We start from the raw sequence: 21,511 nt of genomic DNA on the forward strand, positions 1-21,511 counted from the left end.
GATTACGTGTTCGTCTTGGAGACTTGCGCGTTGTAGTCCAGATGCGTACAATACAGAATTCGGTTGTTACAGCAAAGTGTGGTTAGATAAGGCAACGAGTGTTGATATGCAGGTGCTCTGTGATAAGTGATAAGGATAACATGTAGTGATTATACTGATAGCACGTAACGTCACAACTATGCATGAGCTGCATATTTTAGCACTTAGCACCCATGGGAGAACGGTACAATCATTTTTTATTTTAACAAATTTTCATTGCCTTGACCTGCAAATCATAATTTAGCATAATTTTTTGGATATATTTGACTCATCATTATAGATAGATAAATCGTCAAAACACGAATTTATTTACTGACAAACTAATTCCGATTAAACAGTCGCTGACAATATGTAACATATTCCACGTATCCGCTTCAATTAATAGGTCGGTCAATTATAAAAATTATCAATGCCGAATGCCGGTATTAATGTCCGAGATTAATATAAATTGTAAACTTATAAAGGATGGATTTAGGGAAAAAGTTGTGACTGCGCTGGGACCGTTAAATTAGCATTAATTACTTTTACTAAGGGGAGAGGTAAACGGGTAAATATTCGTAATGCCTAATTCGTATTTGGTGGCTTGACGCGCTTGTGTGTGCAAAGTGTATTACATCGTTGTTTACATTCGTTCACGTTGTGGAAGTTATTGTTGATATTTGCGAATTAAAAAGCGACAATTACACAGGTACTGCGATCGTACAAATTGCAGGAAGTAAAATTACATCTGGTCTGATTAAATTTGAATCTGTTTTGCCGGTATGAATTTAATATCTTGTTTGGAAACGAATCGTTGCTCCACTTGTAAAACATGAATGTTTTCAGTTGAACACGTTATCAGCGTTATGTTCTTTTTATGCTACTTATTTGCACGAGTTCCGATTCGTAACATTGTAAATTAATGCCGATAATTTGTGGAAATAGTTTTATGGCTATTAGATAATTGTTTATACATAAATAAAGAGTAACTAATAACACTAATAACTAATACAACGTTACATTTGATGCTGGCATCGTACTGGGTAAAAGTGCATCAATTAAATATTTATAAATGGAACGTTGTCGAGCATAATTGTGGAAACTTGTTGGAAACCAGTTGGAATTTACTTTAGCACGAAACATTTCACTGTTTATTTTGCATAGGTACTTCGCGACAAGTAGGAATGACAATTGTTTTTTAACGTTTATTTGCAGCGGTGGTTGATAAATATACAAAAGTAAACTAAAAAGTAAGTTCGCTGCAGTAGCACGCCGTTATGTATGTACTTAAGTAGGTAATTTTAGATAATCAACTACATGTATATCTGAACATTTGTTAAGTCATGGACATGTGTAGTTTTTTCGGGAATTTTATTTAGTGAGCCATAAAACTGATAACAAGTTTGTATGTTTTTACAGATGTCATTGGGGAGATATTAAATTAAAACAATAATCAAACAAGTTTGTAGAGTAGACCGACTTCGCTAAAACATATTTGTTAAATACGAGTACATAATATAGTTCTCACTGCAATCATTAGTTAACAAAGACTGGTGGAAGTATAGCTGAATGTGTGTGCGTTAATGTATTCGGTATGACTTAAACCAAAAATAAATAAATAAAATAAGTGAACTTTTTATTTTGCATTAAGCGTGCTTTAATAATATCAATCTAAAAATATGTAATAGATTTTTTAATTATAGAAAGTGACTATCCTCCAAAAGTGTCCTGTATGCATGTTTAGGTTTACTGTTCATTTGATTACTTTTTGGAAAGAAGTAAAAATTAACACTGTATTTATTATGAAATAGGTAGTTTATTTATGATGTATTACGTGGAAAATCACAGTTCGAATTATTAATACCAATGAAGGATGGGCTTAAAGTGACTTTCGCGGGATTGTGTTTTTTCAAGTGCTTCCTAGTTGATAGATCATGTAAGTTACACTTACAAAACTTGGCTAGTTTCCATAAAAAAAAAGTTATGAAATATAACAGTACTAATGCTGTTATGTCAGACAATTTCAAATTTTTCCTCAGTTTTTTTTTACTTACCAACCTTGTAGCTGAATGCAGTATTATCTACTGTACTGTTGATATATTGGGTGATTCAAAATGATTGTGGCCAAGTATGGCAACTATGTACGAAAATTTATGTGGCAACTGTGTGGGGAGGGTAGAGTTGACATTTCCTTGACAGTTCATAGTCGCACAATTTTGTAAGTTGTCAAATCAATGTGTAATGGAATTGAAAAAATCAAATGCACGCTTATGAAATGTCATAAAAATGTCAACTCTACCCCATTCACATAGTTGCCACATAAATTTTCGTACATAGTTGCCATACTCGGCCACAATCATTTTGAATCACCCAATATAATGTCAAACTTTATAACATTGATTTGAATATCGTAATGATATGCTGTGCCGTCCAAGTGTGGTAAAGCTGTATGGTCGGATTGCGGCGATGGTCATACTGACCCTGTACATGAATGGCCGTTTTGCGGCCGATTTGAAATTGTACCCGAAAAGGTACATTCGCCGGTCGGCATCTTTTTGGAAGGGAGATGTAATTCTATTAGTTAACAACGCAAATGGAGAAGTGATATTTAGTAAAGGTGGTAAAGGTTTTAGAGTTTTTTAAATACCCTGAAAAAATGCTACTAAACAAGGTGTGAACTGTGAAGAGCTGCAATGCAAGAATCTATGTAGACGAAAATTGAAAAGCTTTATTAAAAAGTGATGGATTGCACAAGCTTTAAGCCTGCAAAATTTTGGAAGAAAAGATAAGAAGATTATGATAATTTTTTTACCCGAATGCTAAATACCACCGCCGCAATCGGGCCATCACCTTTCCAGGTATATTCTACATTTTAGACCGAGGTTTTATATATAAGTGGACCATCGCTGCAATCCGGCCCTGCCCTGGTAAAGTGTAATCTAAATTTTTTGTACTTTTCTCGTGACGCCGCAGGTGTTAAAGTTGCAACAGTCGCGTTTGCGATAATCTTCGATGTCCGCAGAAATTCTTTCTTGAACTGTTTTTTCGTAATGGTGACAGAAGCGTGACAAAATAACAAATATAATATGCAACCTACTAATTTGGCTCGCTTAATATATTTTTTTCTCATTTACTAATTATTTCTTACGATAGTAATAGAGAGCAAATAAAAGGTTGTAGATGTTCGTATCGTAACTTCAAATTACGATACCTGATGGATTGTCCAACTCGGCTTACGACTTCGTCCGACAATTTTCCCATTTTGTATGACAGTTTACGATACTTATGTCGTAAACGACTATTATTGTTATTATGAGATATAAAAGCGTAAATGTCAGGGTCAGTTTGATATATTCAGTAATTATATCTGGAGTAATTTTCACTGTTAGTTTTTCATTCATGTTTGGTCGTGGGTGTTGGAGAAATTTACTCAGACACATTAATTCTCATAGGTAGAAAATGAAATGTTTTCCAAATAAATATGTAATATTTAATATGAAAAATTTTAGTTGAATCAGAAAGCAAATTGTTGCGGTGCGATACAAAATAGATGGAGTTGCTTCTGTTATTTTTCTCTTGTTTTGTTTGGTTCTCCTCTACCAGTTTTTTTCGTTCAACACTTCCGTTTTCTCTAAATAGTTAATAACAGTTTTCCTTATAACTTGGCAAACGTTCTCATAAGAATGGTCGGGTGCTTTTGCGGGAAAATGTGCCTGAATTTCTTCGCAAGATGCAACAAAATTAAATTTAAGAGAAGACATCCGAACGTTGCTCCATACTCGACTTTACCAAAAAAAAATTATCGCGTTGTATAAGTAAGAGCAAAATTGCGTATATTTTCAAAAACATTGATCCGATTAACATCAAAATGAATAAATAAGTCTGGAATACTTATTGACTTAAATATTTTCAAAAAAAAAAAAAAAAATCAAACCGGTGTATCTTTGCAAAAATAATCGTCTAGACTCTAGACAGACAGCCGCTATGCGAAAAACCACTGTTCTTTATTTTTGTAGGGTAGAACAATCACAATCTGAGTCTCTATTCTATCTATCACCATATTTCCATTTTCTCGCCGAACATGGAAGTAAAAAGAATGTCTTATACCGGGTGGGGCATTGGTTACGCGCAAGCGAGAAATTGCGACTTCTAATTAAATAAAATTGTCGAAAATTTACGAAATCAGCGGAAAAAAACGATTTTTCAGTTAAACGCAATTTTACATTTTAACTTTGAAAATCATCTTTATTTATGACTTGCTACTTCTGTCGTAAATTTAGGTGACAATAGGAACTGTCCATTTTATGGAAAAGCTGTAAATATGAGGCTTCAAAACGGTCGGCTACTAGTGAATGATCCTTTTGTTGGCAAATAATACCATTTTGCCATAAATCACGCGTCTGGTTTGCGTTTAAATAAAAAAGCAAATTATTTAGCCAACCAAGTCAAAATTTGTAATTGTGACACCAGGGTTTGATGCGCTAGCAGGTATAGATTCGTTTAGTGTAAAAACTTTATAGGTAAATTAACAGTTAATGTCAGAAAACTAACAAAACTGTTACGCCCTTATTTTTGTATTAAGTGTGCAAAATGATTGTTTTTTGTTGGCGCATAAGAATTTTTAATTTTTAAGAATAAGAGTTTTTGGTCGAGACCGTTAGGTCGAGACTTCAAACGCATTCGAATGCGCCAACAAAACAATCATCTTGGGCACGAAATACAAACACTATTTTTTTCTGCAACCGCTTTTTAAACCTTTGCTAATAAAATTCATACTTACTATATAACGGGTGACTATTAAAATTTTCACTTGGAGTTGGCTTTGAACGAGTTTTTATTTTTTCTGTTACTTTAGACACACGCAAGAACGAACGACAAATGTCAGTCAGTACAATTGAAACATAACCAAATTAAGAGAAAAAACATTTATTGAAATGTCAAACTTGTTAGAAAATGAGAGAGACCCTCGACAGGACCAATGAACGATCAGGATCATAGTCTGTCTTTGTCAGATCCTGATCGTTCATTGGTCCTCTCTCATTTACTAGTAAATTTTCTCAAAAATTTAGTATCGTGTCAAACAAGCTTAAGGTGCAACGGAAAACAAAGAATGATCCATAGCCAACCCTAAGTGAAAATTTTAATAGTCACCCGTTACAAAACGATCAGACATACGCTTCCACTGGTCACTTGGTTACGAATTTTTGTAAAATTTTCCTTGGGTGTTTTAATATTTTTTTATTATATGTACCTGAATCATATAATCCCTGTTTTTGACACTAAAATGCGTGCGAAAAACGGCCTTTAAAACACTAAAGCTTTAAGGGTTGCTTAGGTAACAACAATTTTACCTACATTTTGAACAATGATAAATAGACATTTATAGAAAATTTGTAATAACAACGAAACAACAACAATTGACCATTTCTATATCAACGATTAATGACACAGATTACTTCGGAAAAGGTATTTCAATTTACTTTTTTTGTTATAATTTTCAGATTGTAGGGCATGTATAAATAAAAACGTTTATAAGGGTCTTTAAAGTAAGTGCTCTTAAACTCGTCGCGCGTGCTTTAAAGGCTTCCTTATAAACTTGTATCACAATATACTACTTTTCACTGTTTTTACGATGAAAAAAAATATTAAAACATCCAAAGAAACTTTTTGACAACTATTTTTGATCTATCAAAAAATGACATACTTTGTGACTTGATAACGATGCATAAATGTGGCGTTTTTTTGACGGTTGTAGAAATTTTTTTTTTTAAACTCAAATACATATGTATACCTGATCATTATGTAATTACTAATTAGTTAGGTTTATAAAATATCGCCAATTTTAATTAATTAGAAGTCGCGATTTCTCGCCTTCGCGTGACCGATGCCCCGCCCAGTTTTAAAAAAAAACGAGACTGGTGTTCCTTGTGGTAAATTTGTGCAAATACAGTGGATTTTGGTAATTTGGCTAATTTATTTAATAAAAATAAATCTATAAAACACCGAAATAGCTATTTTTGTATTAAGTGCGGAAAATGAGTGTTTTTTGTTCGACACTGTCAGAATTTGAGAATTTTCTCCTATGTGAACGGATTTTGATAAATGTGACAACTTGTCAAAACGAAACGTCAAGTTAATTTTAAAGATTTTAAGCCATTTGAAGCCTTTAAGGGGGTCGTCGAACAAAAGAACGTTGTATTCAACTCATTCTTGTGAAATTGGACCTTTTTTGGTATGAGTGGGCCAGATTAAAACGCGAGTTGAACGAGCGTTTTAAAGGCACACGAACTCGTTAAATAAATAACTATTTCACAGGTGAAAAAAAAATCGTTTTTTTTTTAACACGTGAAAAAATTAGAAACTTTGCGACTTGATAAGGATGCAAAAATGTCACGTTTTTTTGACGGTTGTAGAAAAAAGTGTTTTTTAACTAGGACAAACATTTTTAACAACACCATTTTAACCGCCAGTGAGAGGCACTAACATGATCTAGTTCTTACTAATTGTGATATTTTTTAATTCAACATGTCCATATATCACAGTCGCCATCGAGTGAATGCTTCTGGGGGTCAAAGAAGGCAACTGTAATAAGTAAATTTGCGTCAGTTAAATCAGACAAATTTAGACTATATGTGAAATAAATTAAATAGGGAATACCGACGAAGAAAAAATTACTTTGCCTTTGTAAAATTTAAAAACGAAATTCTTGTTTAGGTTATCTTTAAAGTAACGAATGTTCCAACACTAGTGAAAATAAATTCTGCAGGTCTTACTGTGACTGTAGAGATGTAGAATTACGTATATTTATTTATGTTAATGAACTTTATCAGCTAACAGGAGACGAAATATGTTGTGTGATTCACTTAGATCTAATTAAAATGTCCGACGCAATGTTGGGTCCTTGAGGAGAATAAGATCTTTCAAATTCCAAAGCCGGATGAGAATTTGTAACATCTAAATAATGGAAAACTACTACAAGTATCTAGAATCTAGAATAGATAATTTAGGATAATTAGGATAATTTAGGCGTCGTTCAAAATCTGACAGAGGGTTTTAACTCACTAAAAAAAGTAAAGAACATACATTAATTAGGTACTCTGTGTTTCTGCGGTTCTGGAGAGTGGAAAGATCTGCTTTTTTGTTGTAGTTTATTTTTCTTATCAAAATCTAATTCCTCATTCATTACTTTAAACGTATTAAATTGCATGTAATTGTATATTATTATGGGGCGGTTTCACCAACGTGAGTTAAATTTAACTACAGGTTCAAATATACGAAAAAATTGTTATAATAATGGATAACTAATGTAACGAAGTAATTTAACCTACAGTTAACTTTAACTGGCGTTGGTGAAATCGCCCTATGAATATTACATTATACCTACATAATATGTTATAAATAATTATATATTTTTTTAGTACTTTGGTATGCATATAAATATCGGATATTTTCAAAAGTCTGTTTAATGTATTAAATAACTGAAATGTTTTCTTATTTTCAAAAGTAAAATCTGGCGTCGCAGTTGGCGTTGGAAAGTCGATTAAGAACGCACCACACGTGTAAAAGCGTAAGATTTAATCAGCTAATCCGTGACCCGTTGTCCGTTCACAATCGACTCTTCAACGCCAACTTCGACGCCAAACTTTAAAAAACACCCGTTACATGTAATGGTTACTTGTAGATGGAGTGTTTATTTTTTATTTATATGTACGAGTATATACATTCACACTTCACTAGTCTTTCCAAAAATAAACAGCTAATGGGGCGTATTCTGTAATTTTTAAAGGGGCGTTAAAATTTTAGCGTCCTTTAAAATTTAAAATTTCAAGCCCTGATTGGTCATTACTATGACAACTTAATTTAACGGGCTGTAAAATTTAGCGGAGCAATTACAGAATACGCCCCAATAAATGTTTTTATTAGACATCGTCAATTAATGTTACATATTAGCATCTTCATTAGTCATTTGTTGATTTATCCCTTTGCAACTGAGGAAACTGTTCGGCTGAGACATTTTTGGTCATCTTCGCCATTTTCTGCGTATCTAACTGTTCGTTTCCACTTACGCAAAAATATAACATTTGCATTGCGCTCATTTTCCACGGAAGTTAGACTTTGAATGGATACAATTGTTACGGTGGCTTGGCAAGCACTATGCACCACTGGCTTAATGTAGACACCGCTTTTAAAATGTTTTATTATGTATACATCCAACGCTTGTTACATACACACTACACACATCTCTTACCGGTTAGCAATTATTCGTCATTTACATTACGGAATCAATCAACTAACGTTAGTTAATTAAAAGCGACCGTACACCTACATTATTTCACCGAATTCATCGATCACGGATCGATGAGCGTGGTCGCACACACATGTTAACATTTTTGTACAATAAATTGTTGTTGCAAGCGGGCCCCAATACAGATATTACCCTCTTATAGGTAGATAGAAAATGAACTTTTCGCCTTTCCCCCGCCCAGAAACACGCGCCTGATCCTTCGACAAAACCCGTGAAGAACACCAGTCATTATCGAAGTTCTCCTTGAATCAACGTTATTACACATACATTCGTTATGATGCAACTTTTCGTTTACAGTATTTATTTTTAGGTAGCTGCCCGTGATGGACGACGATGACGAATTTTTCGATACGGTCTCAGTAAGTTCTGGGGTTAGCCGAAGAAGATTTGACAACAGAGATTATCTCAGTTTATCGAGAAACACGGTTTATCACTCGGCTATCGATTTAGAAAATATGGAATTGACACGGCTGGATAGTGCAGAGGAGGGCAATTCACATATTAAGGTGTCTAGAAATAGAGATGTTAAGACGTACAAGCAGTGGAGAGATAGGGTATTGTGTCTATTTTTTTTTAATAATTCGATTTTTACAAGCACCATCTTTAATCTGATGCATGAATAATACTGTTTACCTTATTTCAACACTGCATTGGGTTTGCCGGTTTGGGTCGGGTCAAGACACATTTCTACTCGAAGAGAAATTACCTAATAAATCTTAATCAACTTTTGGGCTGTTTAATTTTCTATCAGTTGTGGCGGCGCTTATCAATTTCTGTATCGCGAACTTGCAAGGTTACTTAACGTTCTGATGTCACCGGCTAAAATACAGGTACTCATTAACATAATATCTCCACAATGTGGCAGGACGCTATCATTTAATTAACTAAAAGTTGGAGTTTACCGTTTTATGCTGTTCTGGTACTTTTGTTCATCCTTGCCCCGTGGAATTTATCCAAAAATTAAATCCAGGTCAGGCAGAATAAGAACAACATATAAATAGTTCAATTACATTTTTCATAATATTTTGTCTATACGAAGTTATGTGAAGTTTTAACAAAATATTTTACAACATTCGAGCAATTAATTTGGAATGAATTAGAGCGTGTAAATTTTCTTGATTCAGACCAGTGGTTATTTAAATATTTATCACTTCCAGAAAAATTATCTGAAGGTCAGATATATCGGAAATAAAATTTGAGCGACTTTGTTTTTTTACTGTTGTCTCACCTACGAAACTTTCAGCAATAAAAGAAAAGAAACCAAACGTAAAAGAATTCTGCATTGTTTATTGAAAACATTACAACAAGCGGAATGCTATTTGCCATTTGGTGATGACGTCCAATTTCATTTGTAGTGTCGATGCACTCTGTATACAAACTTTGTTTCTCGAATGTACACTAGTCTGGACTACTTTTCGGCTAACGGTCTAGAGTTATTTATAAAACTTTGTCAACATTATAAATGCACTTAAACTTAAGCTCAATCTTAAAGTAATAGATAATAAAAAAAAATAAAGTCGCCCAAATTTTGTTCATCTTTAAAATCAGTGAATTCTCGCTCTGTGAAACCTTTTAAGTCAAATATTTTATCGTATCGTAACGCACGATACCTGTCCCTGTCAGTGTATGCGCTTTAGTGCAAATTTTTGTACTTTCCCATTTTTGCAAACGTCGTCGATAACGATAGCAAAAAATGCTCGGTTGTTATTTTTTTTAATTTTAAACCAAGTGAGCTATCACGTTTTCGATGGACCAATGTTCCTACAGCATCGTTCAGGTTGGTAGACATTGTAATAAAGCATGTTCATTTTTCATGCCTGCCGTAATTTTGCTACATATTAGTCCTTTGCTTTATACCATGTGATAAAAAAAACCATTGTTGCTTGTGTATATTATGAGTCATGTGATTCGCGATGCTTGTTTTACTAATGATCATGTGGTTTAAAATAATAGTGATAATCAGTGATACTCAAGACAAATTCTTGCACATGGTCGTCACAGTATTGGATAATTTGAGTACGTGCTACAAAGGTGATCTTTGTTTTAATTAAACTATTTATCACGTTATCTTGTATATGAGCTCGATAAAAATCTGGCATTTTTGTAATAAATTATTAGTATAATACGTGAAGGCTAAATTGCTGGTTGTACAAGTTAAGTACACCTTATCAGCGGAACGGTTATCTGGAAACTGTTTTAGTTCAGAGATGTGGGCAGTGTAAGTTTCCAGCCTGCACACAATGAAAGAGGTAACAATACCGATTTTCCTAGCTATTTAAACAATCGATTCGATTTCTTACCAGCTTCATTTTAAATTCTTATTGTCTTGTACTATTGTCTCGTTTCTATTACGTCAAAAGTCCGGATCCCACGTTTTTATGATGTTTGAGATATCAAACATATTTTATTACCGCGTCAGTCACTAAAGTGGACGTGATGGAAACAATAATTATTTTCATTTTTTGCTCAATTAATACGGTTACAGCAATGGCGCTATTTTACGAACGGCGAATACCGCGTCGATTTTGTCTTGGCTTACGATAAAGAAGGCAAGCCGGACGATGTTGACAAAAGAAATACGTTCGAGGAGAACCTCGAAGCCATAGGTGTAATTTTAGAGAAAGAAGAGAACCAACGAATACACTTCGTCAAAATTCACGTTCCGCAGGAGGTTTTGTGCCAATATGCCGAAGTTTTAAAATTAAGACTACCCATTAAATACGTGAGTGGACACTAACATCCTCTAGCATACTTACAATTTGTCAAATACAGGATGGAGATGAACCCCAAAACACGAATTTGTTTTACTCCACGATTAATAAAATTCTGGACTGTTTTCGAGTGAGATTAGATCCTAAATTGTTTCCTCCAAAGAAGTACAAATTGACTGCCGAATTCAGTAGAGAGAAAAATTATTTGTAAGTCTTCCATGCTGCCTTTGACGTTTGGTTCAACAACATGTACTCGTAGATTTGACGTGGACTCTCCACATTTCTTCGACGAAGGAGTCCGCACCACTATAGCTTCCTATATATTAGAAAGAGAAAAATTTGGAGATGACGACCAAGAAAAAGGAATTAACAGACTGATTTCTGAGGGGATCTACAAGGCTGCGTATCCCTTGCATGACGTAAGTGTAGCATAAGATAGTGACATGCCATCTGTTTGAAAGGTGGGTGCATTATTTTTGTGACTGGGCAGGCTCAAGATGTGACTTTATTAGTTACTTTGATTGTTCTTGTAGGGCGACTTGCACGAGAAGACGTCAAAACGCCATCTCCTCCTGAAACATTGGGCCCAAGTCAAAAAGTGCGTTAAATACCAACCCATCGACGATATCAAAGACTACTTCGGCGTCACCTTCGCCTTGTATTTCACCTGGTTGGGTTTCTACACCCACATGCTGATTCCAGCCTCCATCGTGGGGGTTTTGTGCCTAGTCTACGGCGCGTTGACTCTAAACTCCGATACCATAAGTCAAGATATTTGTAATCTAGATATCGTAATGTGTCCGAGATGTGATAAATTCTGCGATTACTGGAAATTAAGTGAAGGCTGTTTGTACGGCAAAATTCAGCATTTCGTCGACAACCCTGCTACGATTTTCTTCGCCGTTTTCATGTCGTTCTGGTCGATTTTGTACCTGGAACTGTGGAAGCGGTACAGTGCTGCCATCACACACCGATGGGGCCTGACAGGGTTTGATGTGGAAGCTGAACCGCCGAGACCCGAATTCCTCATACGCTTAGCCGACGCCAAAAAGAAAAAGTTGAACGTTGTGACGAATCTGGACGAACCGGCGGTGTCTTTCTGGAAAGTTAGGCTGCCGTCGATCATTCTGAGTTTTGCGTTGGCACTTGTTTGGGTTTTCGTCGCGTTGTTTGTGGTGTTCGGTGTAGTTATATACAGAATGTCTCTTGTTACTTCGGAGATTCTCTACGACGACAAGTTCGTCTACAGCATCTACATCTTACCGATAACTGCAGGAATCATAAATTTGATTTGCATCATGATCTTAAACGTACTCTACAACAAGTTGGCAGTGTGGCTTACCGAGATGGAACTACAAAGGACTCAAACCGAGTACGACGACAGCTTGGCCCTCAAGATCTACATGTTCCAGTTCGTCAATTTTTACTCATCGATTTTCTACATCGGTTTCTTGAAGGGTAAATTCGTGGGGTACCCGGCTAAGTACAATCGAATTTTCGGGTTCCGTCAAGAAGAGTGCAACCCGGGAGGGTGTTTGATGGAACTCACCCTTCAACTAGCTATCATTATGGTCGGCAAGCAAGCCATCAACGCGGTAACAGAAAATGTTTTGCCTTTATTAACAAAAATGTACAATTCTGTGAGAATCAAAATGGGAATTAAGAACGCCTCTCCTGAAGAAGAGATCATAATCAGTTGCAACCAGTGGACTGAGGACTACAAGTTGTTAGATATGCCGGCCCAGAGCTTGTTTTCCGAATACCTGGAGATGGGTAGGTGCTCTTGTGTTGATTTAACTTTGTTGTTGAGCTTTTTGTTAGTTCTTCAGTACGGATTCGTGACCATCTTCGTGACTGCATTTCCCTTGGCCCCGCTTTTCGCCTTGATAAACAACATCCTAGAGATGCGCTTGGATGCGAAGAAGTTCATCAAATACTACCGAAGGCCTGTACCTCATCGCGGTAAAAACATCGGCGTTTGGTACCCCATTTTGGCCGTCCTCGGTCGGATTTCGGTCGTTTCCAACGCTTTCATAATAGCATTTTCCTCGCATTTTATACCTAAGTTAGTTTATATGAGTCTGAACGACACCGACGAAGGCTTTCTCGAAGACAGCCTGGCCTACTTTGACACGGCGGATTTCAAGAACGGAACGGCCCCCGAAAATTCAAAGTACAACGTCTCCATTTGTCGGTACTCCGAGTACCGCAATCCTCCGAACGTTACGGACGCATCATTAAAGTACAAGCGCCCCTTGATCTACTGGCACATTTTAGCGGCGCGGTTGGCGTTTATCGTTGCCTACCAGAACGTGGTCACTTTCGTCGTGACCGCAGTAGAATGGACGATCCCCGATATTCCTAGAAAACTGAACGATCAGATTAAGCGGGAAGCGTACATGACTAACGAAAAGATCATTGAAAAGGAGAACGAAAGAGCTCGGCTCAAACCTAAAAGTAAGTCAGTTTTTCTGAGCGCCCTCGCCACCTCTAAACCGTAATTTGTAGATAAAAATCGCGATTCTGTCATTTCGGGTGAGACGCTGTATTACGATACGAATGGGGGCTTCCATCCAGATATAGCGAATACGTCAAGTAACAGAAGCACAATGTATCAAGACGTGGAAAATTCTTAGCACATGTTAATCTATTTCGTTAGTTGTATATAAATTTGGACCAAGGAGATGGTGACGTGGACATCTCCCTTTCAGTTTTAGGTATATAGCTTTTGAGGCCTTTATACTTGCCTTCTAATGCTGGGCTTGTATACTTATCAACCTTCGTAATACCAAAATCAAGCCTTTCGGCTCTAAATTACTATAGTTCGGGATTTATAATACTCATATCGGTGGGCCCCACTGATTCGTTTTAAGTAGGAAATCTTGCCGTTTCTATTGTTGTGATAAAATTAATTCTAAGTCCTAAAATTGTGATTTCTTAAACCCCAAGTAGTTTTTAAACTTTTGAAACGCTGCGAAACCAAAAACATTGACGTCTCTGACATCAGCAACGATCGACATTTTGACATTTCAGTAATGCCAATTTATTTGTTCTAGTTTTTTAAAGTTTGCAATACATATAATCAAAACAAAATGTCCTCTTATAATAATAATTTCTGTGTTGTGTTAGGTATCAAAATTTTATACATATTAGTTCTACGTAGAAAAATACTGTTTCAAGACGTTTGGGTCACGTCAGCGAGTTTGAGGTAAATATTACTTGGCTCTAACGAGTTCTCCATCAGTTGAGATCAAAATCGTGATCGATGTTCCTTTTCAAATTTTTTGGTATTATGGGGGATAAATGTTTTAATACATTGACAAATCTACTAACAATTGTTAACAAAATCTCAGAATCGTTCAATTACCATGTTATAACAAATTTTATTGAATAGTTGAATTAATATTTAAGTATATTTTTCTAAAACGGTTTAGTCAAGGTAAGTGACAAAGTATTAAATTAGGACCAATATTGATATTTTATTAGTCACATATCCGTTGTTCACTAATAATTTACATTACTAATGATCTATTAACGGATTAACACTAAACGTGTACAGTATCTTGGGTATATGCATTTATTTTAACGGGTTGTCTTGACGTAAAAGCATGTGATAATTTTTTTTTATTTATTATACCTTAACATTAAGTTAATAAGTTAGTATTTTAATAATAGTACTTGCCGTGAGAGATTGACCTTAATGTCATTTATTTACCATTTATGTTATCACTTACAACACAGTATAATTTTCTTTAATGAAAATAATTTCCATCCATATTATGCTCCACATACATTTTGTAATTTATTATAGCGATTTTACGGCTTTATGGTGTATTTATTTATTAATTTGTTCGTTATTAGGAATCTATTTAGTTAATTTATGTCGCTTTAATAACCGATTGGACTTAATTAAATTAAGTTCAAGATATCACTATGAACATCACGTTTATAGGTACCGTTATTTTTCTAGTCTATAAAATAATTTTGGTGCCCAATAATTTAGGTAATGAATTGAGATAAGTGAAAATATATTGATATTTTATACGTGGTGCATGGATTTGATGAATAACTGGCTTTTTATGTATTTTATGCTTTGTTAATAAAATATTCGAGTTATATGTTGTTTTCTTTCAAGCACACAACACAAGTCCATTTTTGGGAATGGTTCAGTGTTGAAACTGATTTTTAAAGGCAACCATTCCTGACTTTGTTCTATCTTCTATCTTAAACGAAATGAGTTTGTAACAAATGCAAAGGAAGTTTTCAAAGGAATACAGAGCGTTTCAAAATCACCAATTATGACCAGGCTCCAAGCGTTTTCGCTGTTACAGATTCACAATTGAAAACGCAACCCGCAATACATTTCCAAAGTTAACATGACTATTTTAAATATCGCATAGTTTTAAAATGACATGATGCTTTGTTTCCAATAATTTTATTTGTCACAACTGAGATTTACGAAAAAGTTAAAATTTAGACTTCGATTAAAATGTATTCGAACGATGAGAAAACAGACATGATCCTGATTTATGGCGAATGTAATAAAAATGCTTCAGACGTTGCGCGTTTATGCAGACAATAAACATTTTCCCAAAAACTCTTATGTCAAAATTTACGAAACTGCACAGCTAACTATGTTTAATGTTTTTTAAGTCAAAAAAACAAATGTCCACATTAACTTTGTAAATGTATTGTCGGTTACACTTTTAATTCTCTCGGGCTCCTTATCACATGAAATTAAAAGAAAGTGTACGATAGGCAACTATTTATACACATGTGTTAAACATGAGAGTGGTTGCATAACTCAGGAGAAAAAATAGGCAGTGTTTCCCTAGGTGATAATAAAATACAAAAAATTATTTCAAATTAAAAACAAAAACGTATGATGTGGTATTTTTCTGTATTTATTTCATATAGTAAACGTTTACACAAGACTTGAAAGTTCTTCTCTTCATTTTTTATTTATTGGCCTCAATTTGATGAAACATTCATTCATACTTAGTTAAGATATCATCATTACTGAATTAATTCACTCTTAGCACCCAATATTTTTAACTAATTTAAGTTTTTAGGTTCCGTGTTCTATCACGCAGTAGGAGTACGTGAATCTATGTAAACATTTGTAGATTGTGGAATTTTTGCGAAAATCTAGGCGAAACTGATTATTCAAAAGTTTGTGTTTTAAAGTTATATAAAAGTGAGGACTCAGCCTGAGCCTTCGGCAAATATGATTTTTTGTGACCACACCTAACAGGGTATCAAAATCTTGAAAATGTGTGAAACCATTTAAACATGTTTTAAATATTACTTCATTATAAATTACATAAGCCTCTAATAATCAAAATAAAAGTATTTTGGTTCCATTTATTGGCACCACAGGTCCGTTTGTTGCAATATTGTTTTTTTTTTTTCAATAAATAATTTGAACGGGTTCAATACTCTTTGATGGCAGATTTCGTATTCCGTGACCGAAATGTTTTGAGATCGCATGTTGAGCTTATGAATCTAATTTATGAAATAATCAATATCAGGATGACACGCGACAGTTAACAAGAATGGCTACAATTGAAGAGAAGCTCTGTGTTTTGTTAGAAAAACTAAAAGTATAGTTTTGCGCAAAAAATCCAAATGTTCTAACAGCCGCTTGCGTTTTTTAGGAGACCGATCACAACCTATCCGTGTGCATAGTGTTGCTGCAACAATACCTGAGAAATGAAAAGTTGAGAGAAAAGGTACGTGCATTGTTGGATTAAAAAAGGAATTAATTATTGCACCGATCGAAATATTGCAACTGGTAATTGCACGATTTATAAAAATTGACGCGGTATTTCCTGAGAGACCGGATGAATTGGTAAATATCGCAAATTGAATTCCTTATTAATTCGCTTTCTCTTTGTTTTACGCTGCGACACAAAGAAAATAATGATAAAAGTCGGGTTAATTTTACACTTTATTTTTATGGAAAAAAGTAATAAGTCTACCAAAATTCATGACCGCTGAAACCACCAAAGTAGTTGAACGGAAAATGCGAATACGCGTTGTAACTACTGTGAATTGGTAGAGGGTCGAAGTGGACTGCTTCGTGTGCGATGGGCGCCGATTGGAATTTGTGCTTGAATTTTTTGTGAAAAGTAGCTTCTGTTCTTTTCATTATCAGCAACAATCCGGCAATTATCAGCAAAGCCTGAAACGAACATTTTCAATGAAGTAATTAAAATCAAACAGAAACACTCACGATGATTCTCATTTTTGGTAGATGCACTTGACGATGGTCGTTTGAATACTATTAATTCGTATCTTCATTTTTCTTTTTATACATTTTATAAAATAATTATTGTACACTGGGACGTCTCCATTGAGCGTATAATATTCACTTTTGACACATCGGTTTCCTTCGAATATCGAAATCCATGACAATTGTTGCAAATAACTATGAATTATTGCAGTTTTAGAAATTCACTTTGAAAACGTGCTTGGTTTTTTTCAGGTAGAAAGAACATGCAATTGTCGCACGTAGTAGCTGTTAACTGACATTTTCACTTTGTTACTAATGTACAGGGTTATTATGGTCAAAAAGTGTTGCATGTTGATTCAATTATCATAAACGCAACTTCCGGGTCAATTACTGAAAATCATTTTCTTCGCTTTCGTTTGTCGGTGAAACGTCACATTTCCATAGAAACGGAATTTTCCGACAAAAACAGGGAACGAACTACCTATGTATTGCTTATTAATTAACTTTTGGTTAAATATTTACAAACAAATAATCGAACTGTTGGGCTTTTTGCAGGAAATCCTACGTCCTTAATTAGTGCTCACATCAATAAAATAATCAGAAAGTTAAAAGAATTGTCGAGGTCGAGAAATAACGGTGGTTAATTTGATCTAATCTTAATTTGTCATTTTTAACAAATGCCACATGGGAATTTTTTGTCGGGGTTATCTTCATATTTATGCAAAAATAGCATGTGTCACCTTTATCTCCGCATTGTATTAAAAAGGAAAAGTTTACTCCACGTGTTATTGTGTTTAGGTTAAATTAAATGTTTTATTGTTGTTCAATTTAAGGAAATCTTTGTAGGCGAAGTTTAGGTCACTAAATCCGACACCACTTTCACTTTTTTCAACATAATTAATAATTTTTTTGACAAATAACTCCTATTGTGAATAATGAGGAATTGTAGCAGCTTAGTACCTATGGAGCCGAGGATCAAAAAATAAGTTGCAAAACTTGTAAGTGGGTCATTGTAAAAGAGAATTATTTGTGATATTAGGTTATCTAACGCTTGTTAGCAACTGTTTGTCTAGAAAAAAAAAATCAAATAAAATACATAATATACCTACATAGTTCAGTTTTTCGGAAACTGAACATTTTCCTGGACAAACTTCTTTGACGTGACATTTCTAAGTAATAAGTACATCCTTAAAATAATTGTCGATCCTTAGGTTGTTATTTCTTTAATTAAATGGTAAGCAAAAAATGGTGCCGAAGTTCGTGTTTTAAATTCAATTATGTAAATTCATTTTCATTCATTATACTGCAGCTTTAGTTGCATCTAAGTAATGACCACTATTCTATAATTATGCAATCATGTAAAAGAATCAAAATTTTTGTGATATTGAAATTTTTCCACATACACGTAATTTCAGTGTTGAATTAATTTCCTACGGATGGTTGTGGCTCATTTAGCTTCTTAAGTAAAGCATTTTTCAAGGACTGTTATGACATTGGTAACATTACGATTCTCCAAATGTAATTTAAAAAAGTGGCGAAATAATTTGTGAAATGTATTCCACCAAAAATATTATAAACATTAGTAGCTAAAATAACAATTTCATTACGTAAGTAGTAAATAGCGAAATGTGTCATAAATATTTTATTTTAAAGACATGTTCTAATAACTGTTACGTTTTTCACAGAACCTATTAATTTTCTAAATTATTTTCTACCTGTTTCTGTACATTATGAAAACATGTGTATAATACTAGTCCGTGAATTTGAACTTTATAATAATTGCTTGTGCTAAATTAATGATTTTATACAATTTTGATCCACTGAACTGGAAAATGCAAGATTTATTGTTTCCTGTCACGAAGAGGTTTTTGACAAAACGCTATTCATAGTTTTACATCGATTTTATTGTTATAAATATATATCTTTTATAATCGATTATTTCGGACCTTAAGAATGTAACAAAGATTGAATACTCAATTCCATTTACCTCTATTACTTATAATCCCTTCATCTAATATGAATATGTCAACATCGTAATAATTCAATTTTGTGCATACCTATTTTCAACATTACTGTTAAAAGTTTTATATGAACTAAACATTATTATGTAATACAGAATACAGGGTGTAACAGAAAAAAGTGCATTTATTTTAACTGGTAATAGTAGGCTCATCAATTACAACAATATTTCTAAATAAAGTTTCTTGGAATTTGCTAAATTGAATTGCCATTTGTCGCCCCTTTATTTTGACGTGCCGTTCACGTTGAATGCAATTTTAAAAATCAGAAAACTTTTTTAAACAGGAATTGTAAAAACTTAATGTTTTAAATTCCTTTCGTATTGCACTTTTCATTCATTGTTTTTTACCAATCAGTATGTTTTGCAGTAATGTTTTTTCCCGAAAAAAAATCTTCAGTAAATTTAGATTCATTTTTAAAACCCTTCAGAATTTGTTTTCGAAAAAAAAAAATTTAGAAAAGTTGTAGTAGTAGATGAGTCTTATTACCAGTTAAAATAAATGCACTTTTTTCTGTTACACCCTGTATAAAATTTTAAAGCGTTACTTTAACCTTTTCGAAAACTCTTCAAATCCAATGTAAGTGCTCTTTTCTTGTGTAAAATCGTCATTTTTCCTTCTATGTATTTTTTCTGCAATTTCTAGTTGCACTTCTTATCTCCTTACAGCGTGATACAATATGTATTCCTAAGAATCCAATTTTTTTCAAGAAAAATAAGAAGTAAATTATGAAATTTTAAACTAAGTAGGTACAACCAAAGTTCTTGAAATACTTACACATTTTGTTTAAGGTAATTTCAGGAAAAATTATTTTTATTTTTTTTTTACTATCTCTTGTTACCACCGGCCCCCCGGAGCGGTCGAACTGTCGAGTCCATCTTCGGGGCCGGTGTCGAGATTTGTTGACCGATGCCGTTTTAACGCTGGAGTAGCAAATGCACCCCGTCGAAGAAGATAGCCGTTTCGCAATCCAGCCGGTTTACCCGGACCGTCAGGCCCTTTGTGCAGAAGGAGAGGAGCACGGAAAAAAACAACCTTCTCCTCTTAGATCAGGTAGAGAAGTGCCGTGCCGTTTCCGGCCGGCGTCGACTATTTTTAGAAAGTTGGGACCAAATGTGGCAAAAGAACGAGCGGGGGTGGTTTTAGACCACCCAAACGACCCACGGGTAACACTCTACAGAAAAGATCTAATTAGTTCAACCTCAAATTAACAAAACATAGAGTAATTCCCAATAAAATTTTCAAACTACTGCTGAAAATGTTAGACACTAGTTGTCAAAGAATTTAAGTAATTTAATTCATGTTTCTTTGTAAATTTTTTGTTTAAATGGTCACTTCAACATATTTGTCGTAAAATAAGCGTAAACAGAACACACTGACAAACATATGGTGTATATTGGTCATCACATCCAGCACAATCTGGACGGATGGTCCATATGGCAACATGAATGAAGGTAAAACAGTACCTATTAAGAGAATTTGATTTTTGAATAAATACATTACATATTTCTGATGACGATGAAATACAAACGTAAAGTCTATAAAATACTATAGCAGCTGGACAGAATAAAATAATATATTATGTTATGAGGAGCAAAAATGAAGTTTTATGTGCTGCGGCTGGTAGATTGGCTGCCGAACCCAGTGAGGCAGACAAACCAGCCAAAGCACATAAAACCATTTTTGCTCCGAATAACATATACTATTTTTTCTTCAAACCTTCATAACAAATTATTTGAGACATGTTAAGAAACCAGGCAGGAATTTCAAATGATTTAGGTAGTTTACTTGCCGCTCATCAGCGGAGATAATAACTTTATCTGCCGCTCGTGAGCTCGTTAGATGCCATGACAATGAAGTGACACTTTAGCATTATCAATGCAGCAGGATAATGTCATAATTTACGGACGTTTGAAGAAAAACATATTTGTGGTAACCTTATGCGGTGGACGCAATAATGAAACAAAATAAAACTGAAACTTACCATGGAAAAAGGCATAGGAAAATGAAGAAAGATTTTTTTGCTAAACTGGACATATCACCCACGATGGTATGGTCATGTAACCTACGATGGTACGGACATCTGTCCCCATACCTTACACATCTCAGTTTAGGTAATGTGATCAATTGAATTTTTTTTTTCAATTACGTTCTTACGTGATAAATACATTTTTTAAAGATTGTTGATTACTTACAAAAAATGTAATAAATACTCATGAATTTT

At 34.3% G+C, this 21,511-nt stretch overlaps 2 protein-coding genes across 9 annotated transcripts in view; both read left to right on the top strand.

The window, feature by feature from the left end:
- The first annotated feature begins 42 nt into the window (after nucleotides 1-42).
- On the top strand, nucleotides 43-15,150 carry LOC138133895 (anoctamin-1-like). Of its 8 annotated transcripts, none has more exons than XM_069051899.1 (9): nucleotides 43-223; nucleotides 8,466-8,576; nucleotides 8,634-8,877; nucleotides 10,809-11,045; nucleotides 11,096-11,241; nucleotides 11,294-11,453; nucleotides 11,568-12,807; nucleotides 12,856-13,491; nucleotides 13,543-15,150. In XM_069051899.1, exons 3-9 carry the CDS (start codon nucleotides 8,647-8,649, stop codon nucleotides 13,668-13,670), a joined length of 2,778 nt encoding a protein of 925 aa, XP_068908000.1. In that variant the 5' UTR covers nucleotides 43-223; nucleotides 8,466-8,576; nucleotides 8,634-8,646; the 3' UTR covers nucleotides 13,671-15,150. The 8 variants fall into 8 exon arrangements, with proteins under 8 accessions (XP_068908000.1, XP_068907999.1, XP_068908004.1 ...); XM_069051900.1 differs by having other exon boundaries at nucleotides 93-112; XM_069051901.1 differs by lacking the exon at nucleotides 43-223 and adding an exon at nucleotides 709-727.
- A 1,214-nt stretch (nucleotides 15,151-16,364) lies between these two features.
- LOC138133190 (uncharacterized) overlaps nucleotides 16,365-21,511 on the top strand; it is a 30,251-nt gene continuing 25,104 nt past the window's right edge. Inside the window, exons 1-2 of the mRNA XM_069050996.1 lie at nucleotides 16,365-16,637; nucleotides 16,692-16,766. Of these exons, the coding sequence (XP_068907097.1) occupies nucleotides 16,590-16,637; nucleotides 16,692-16,766 (123 nt within the window). The 5' untranslated portion in view covers nucleotides 16,365-16,589. The remainder of the gene's footprint in view (nucleotides 16,638-16,691; nucleotides 16,767-21,511) is intronic.

This window comes from Tenebrio molitor, chromosome 6, assembly GCF_963966145.1.
Source record: "Tenebrio molitor chromosome 6, icTenMoli1.1, whole genome shotgun sequence".
NCBI lineage: Eukaryota > Metazoa > Arthropoda > Insecta > Coleoptera > Tenebrionidae > Tenebrio > Tenebrio molitor.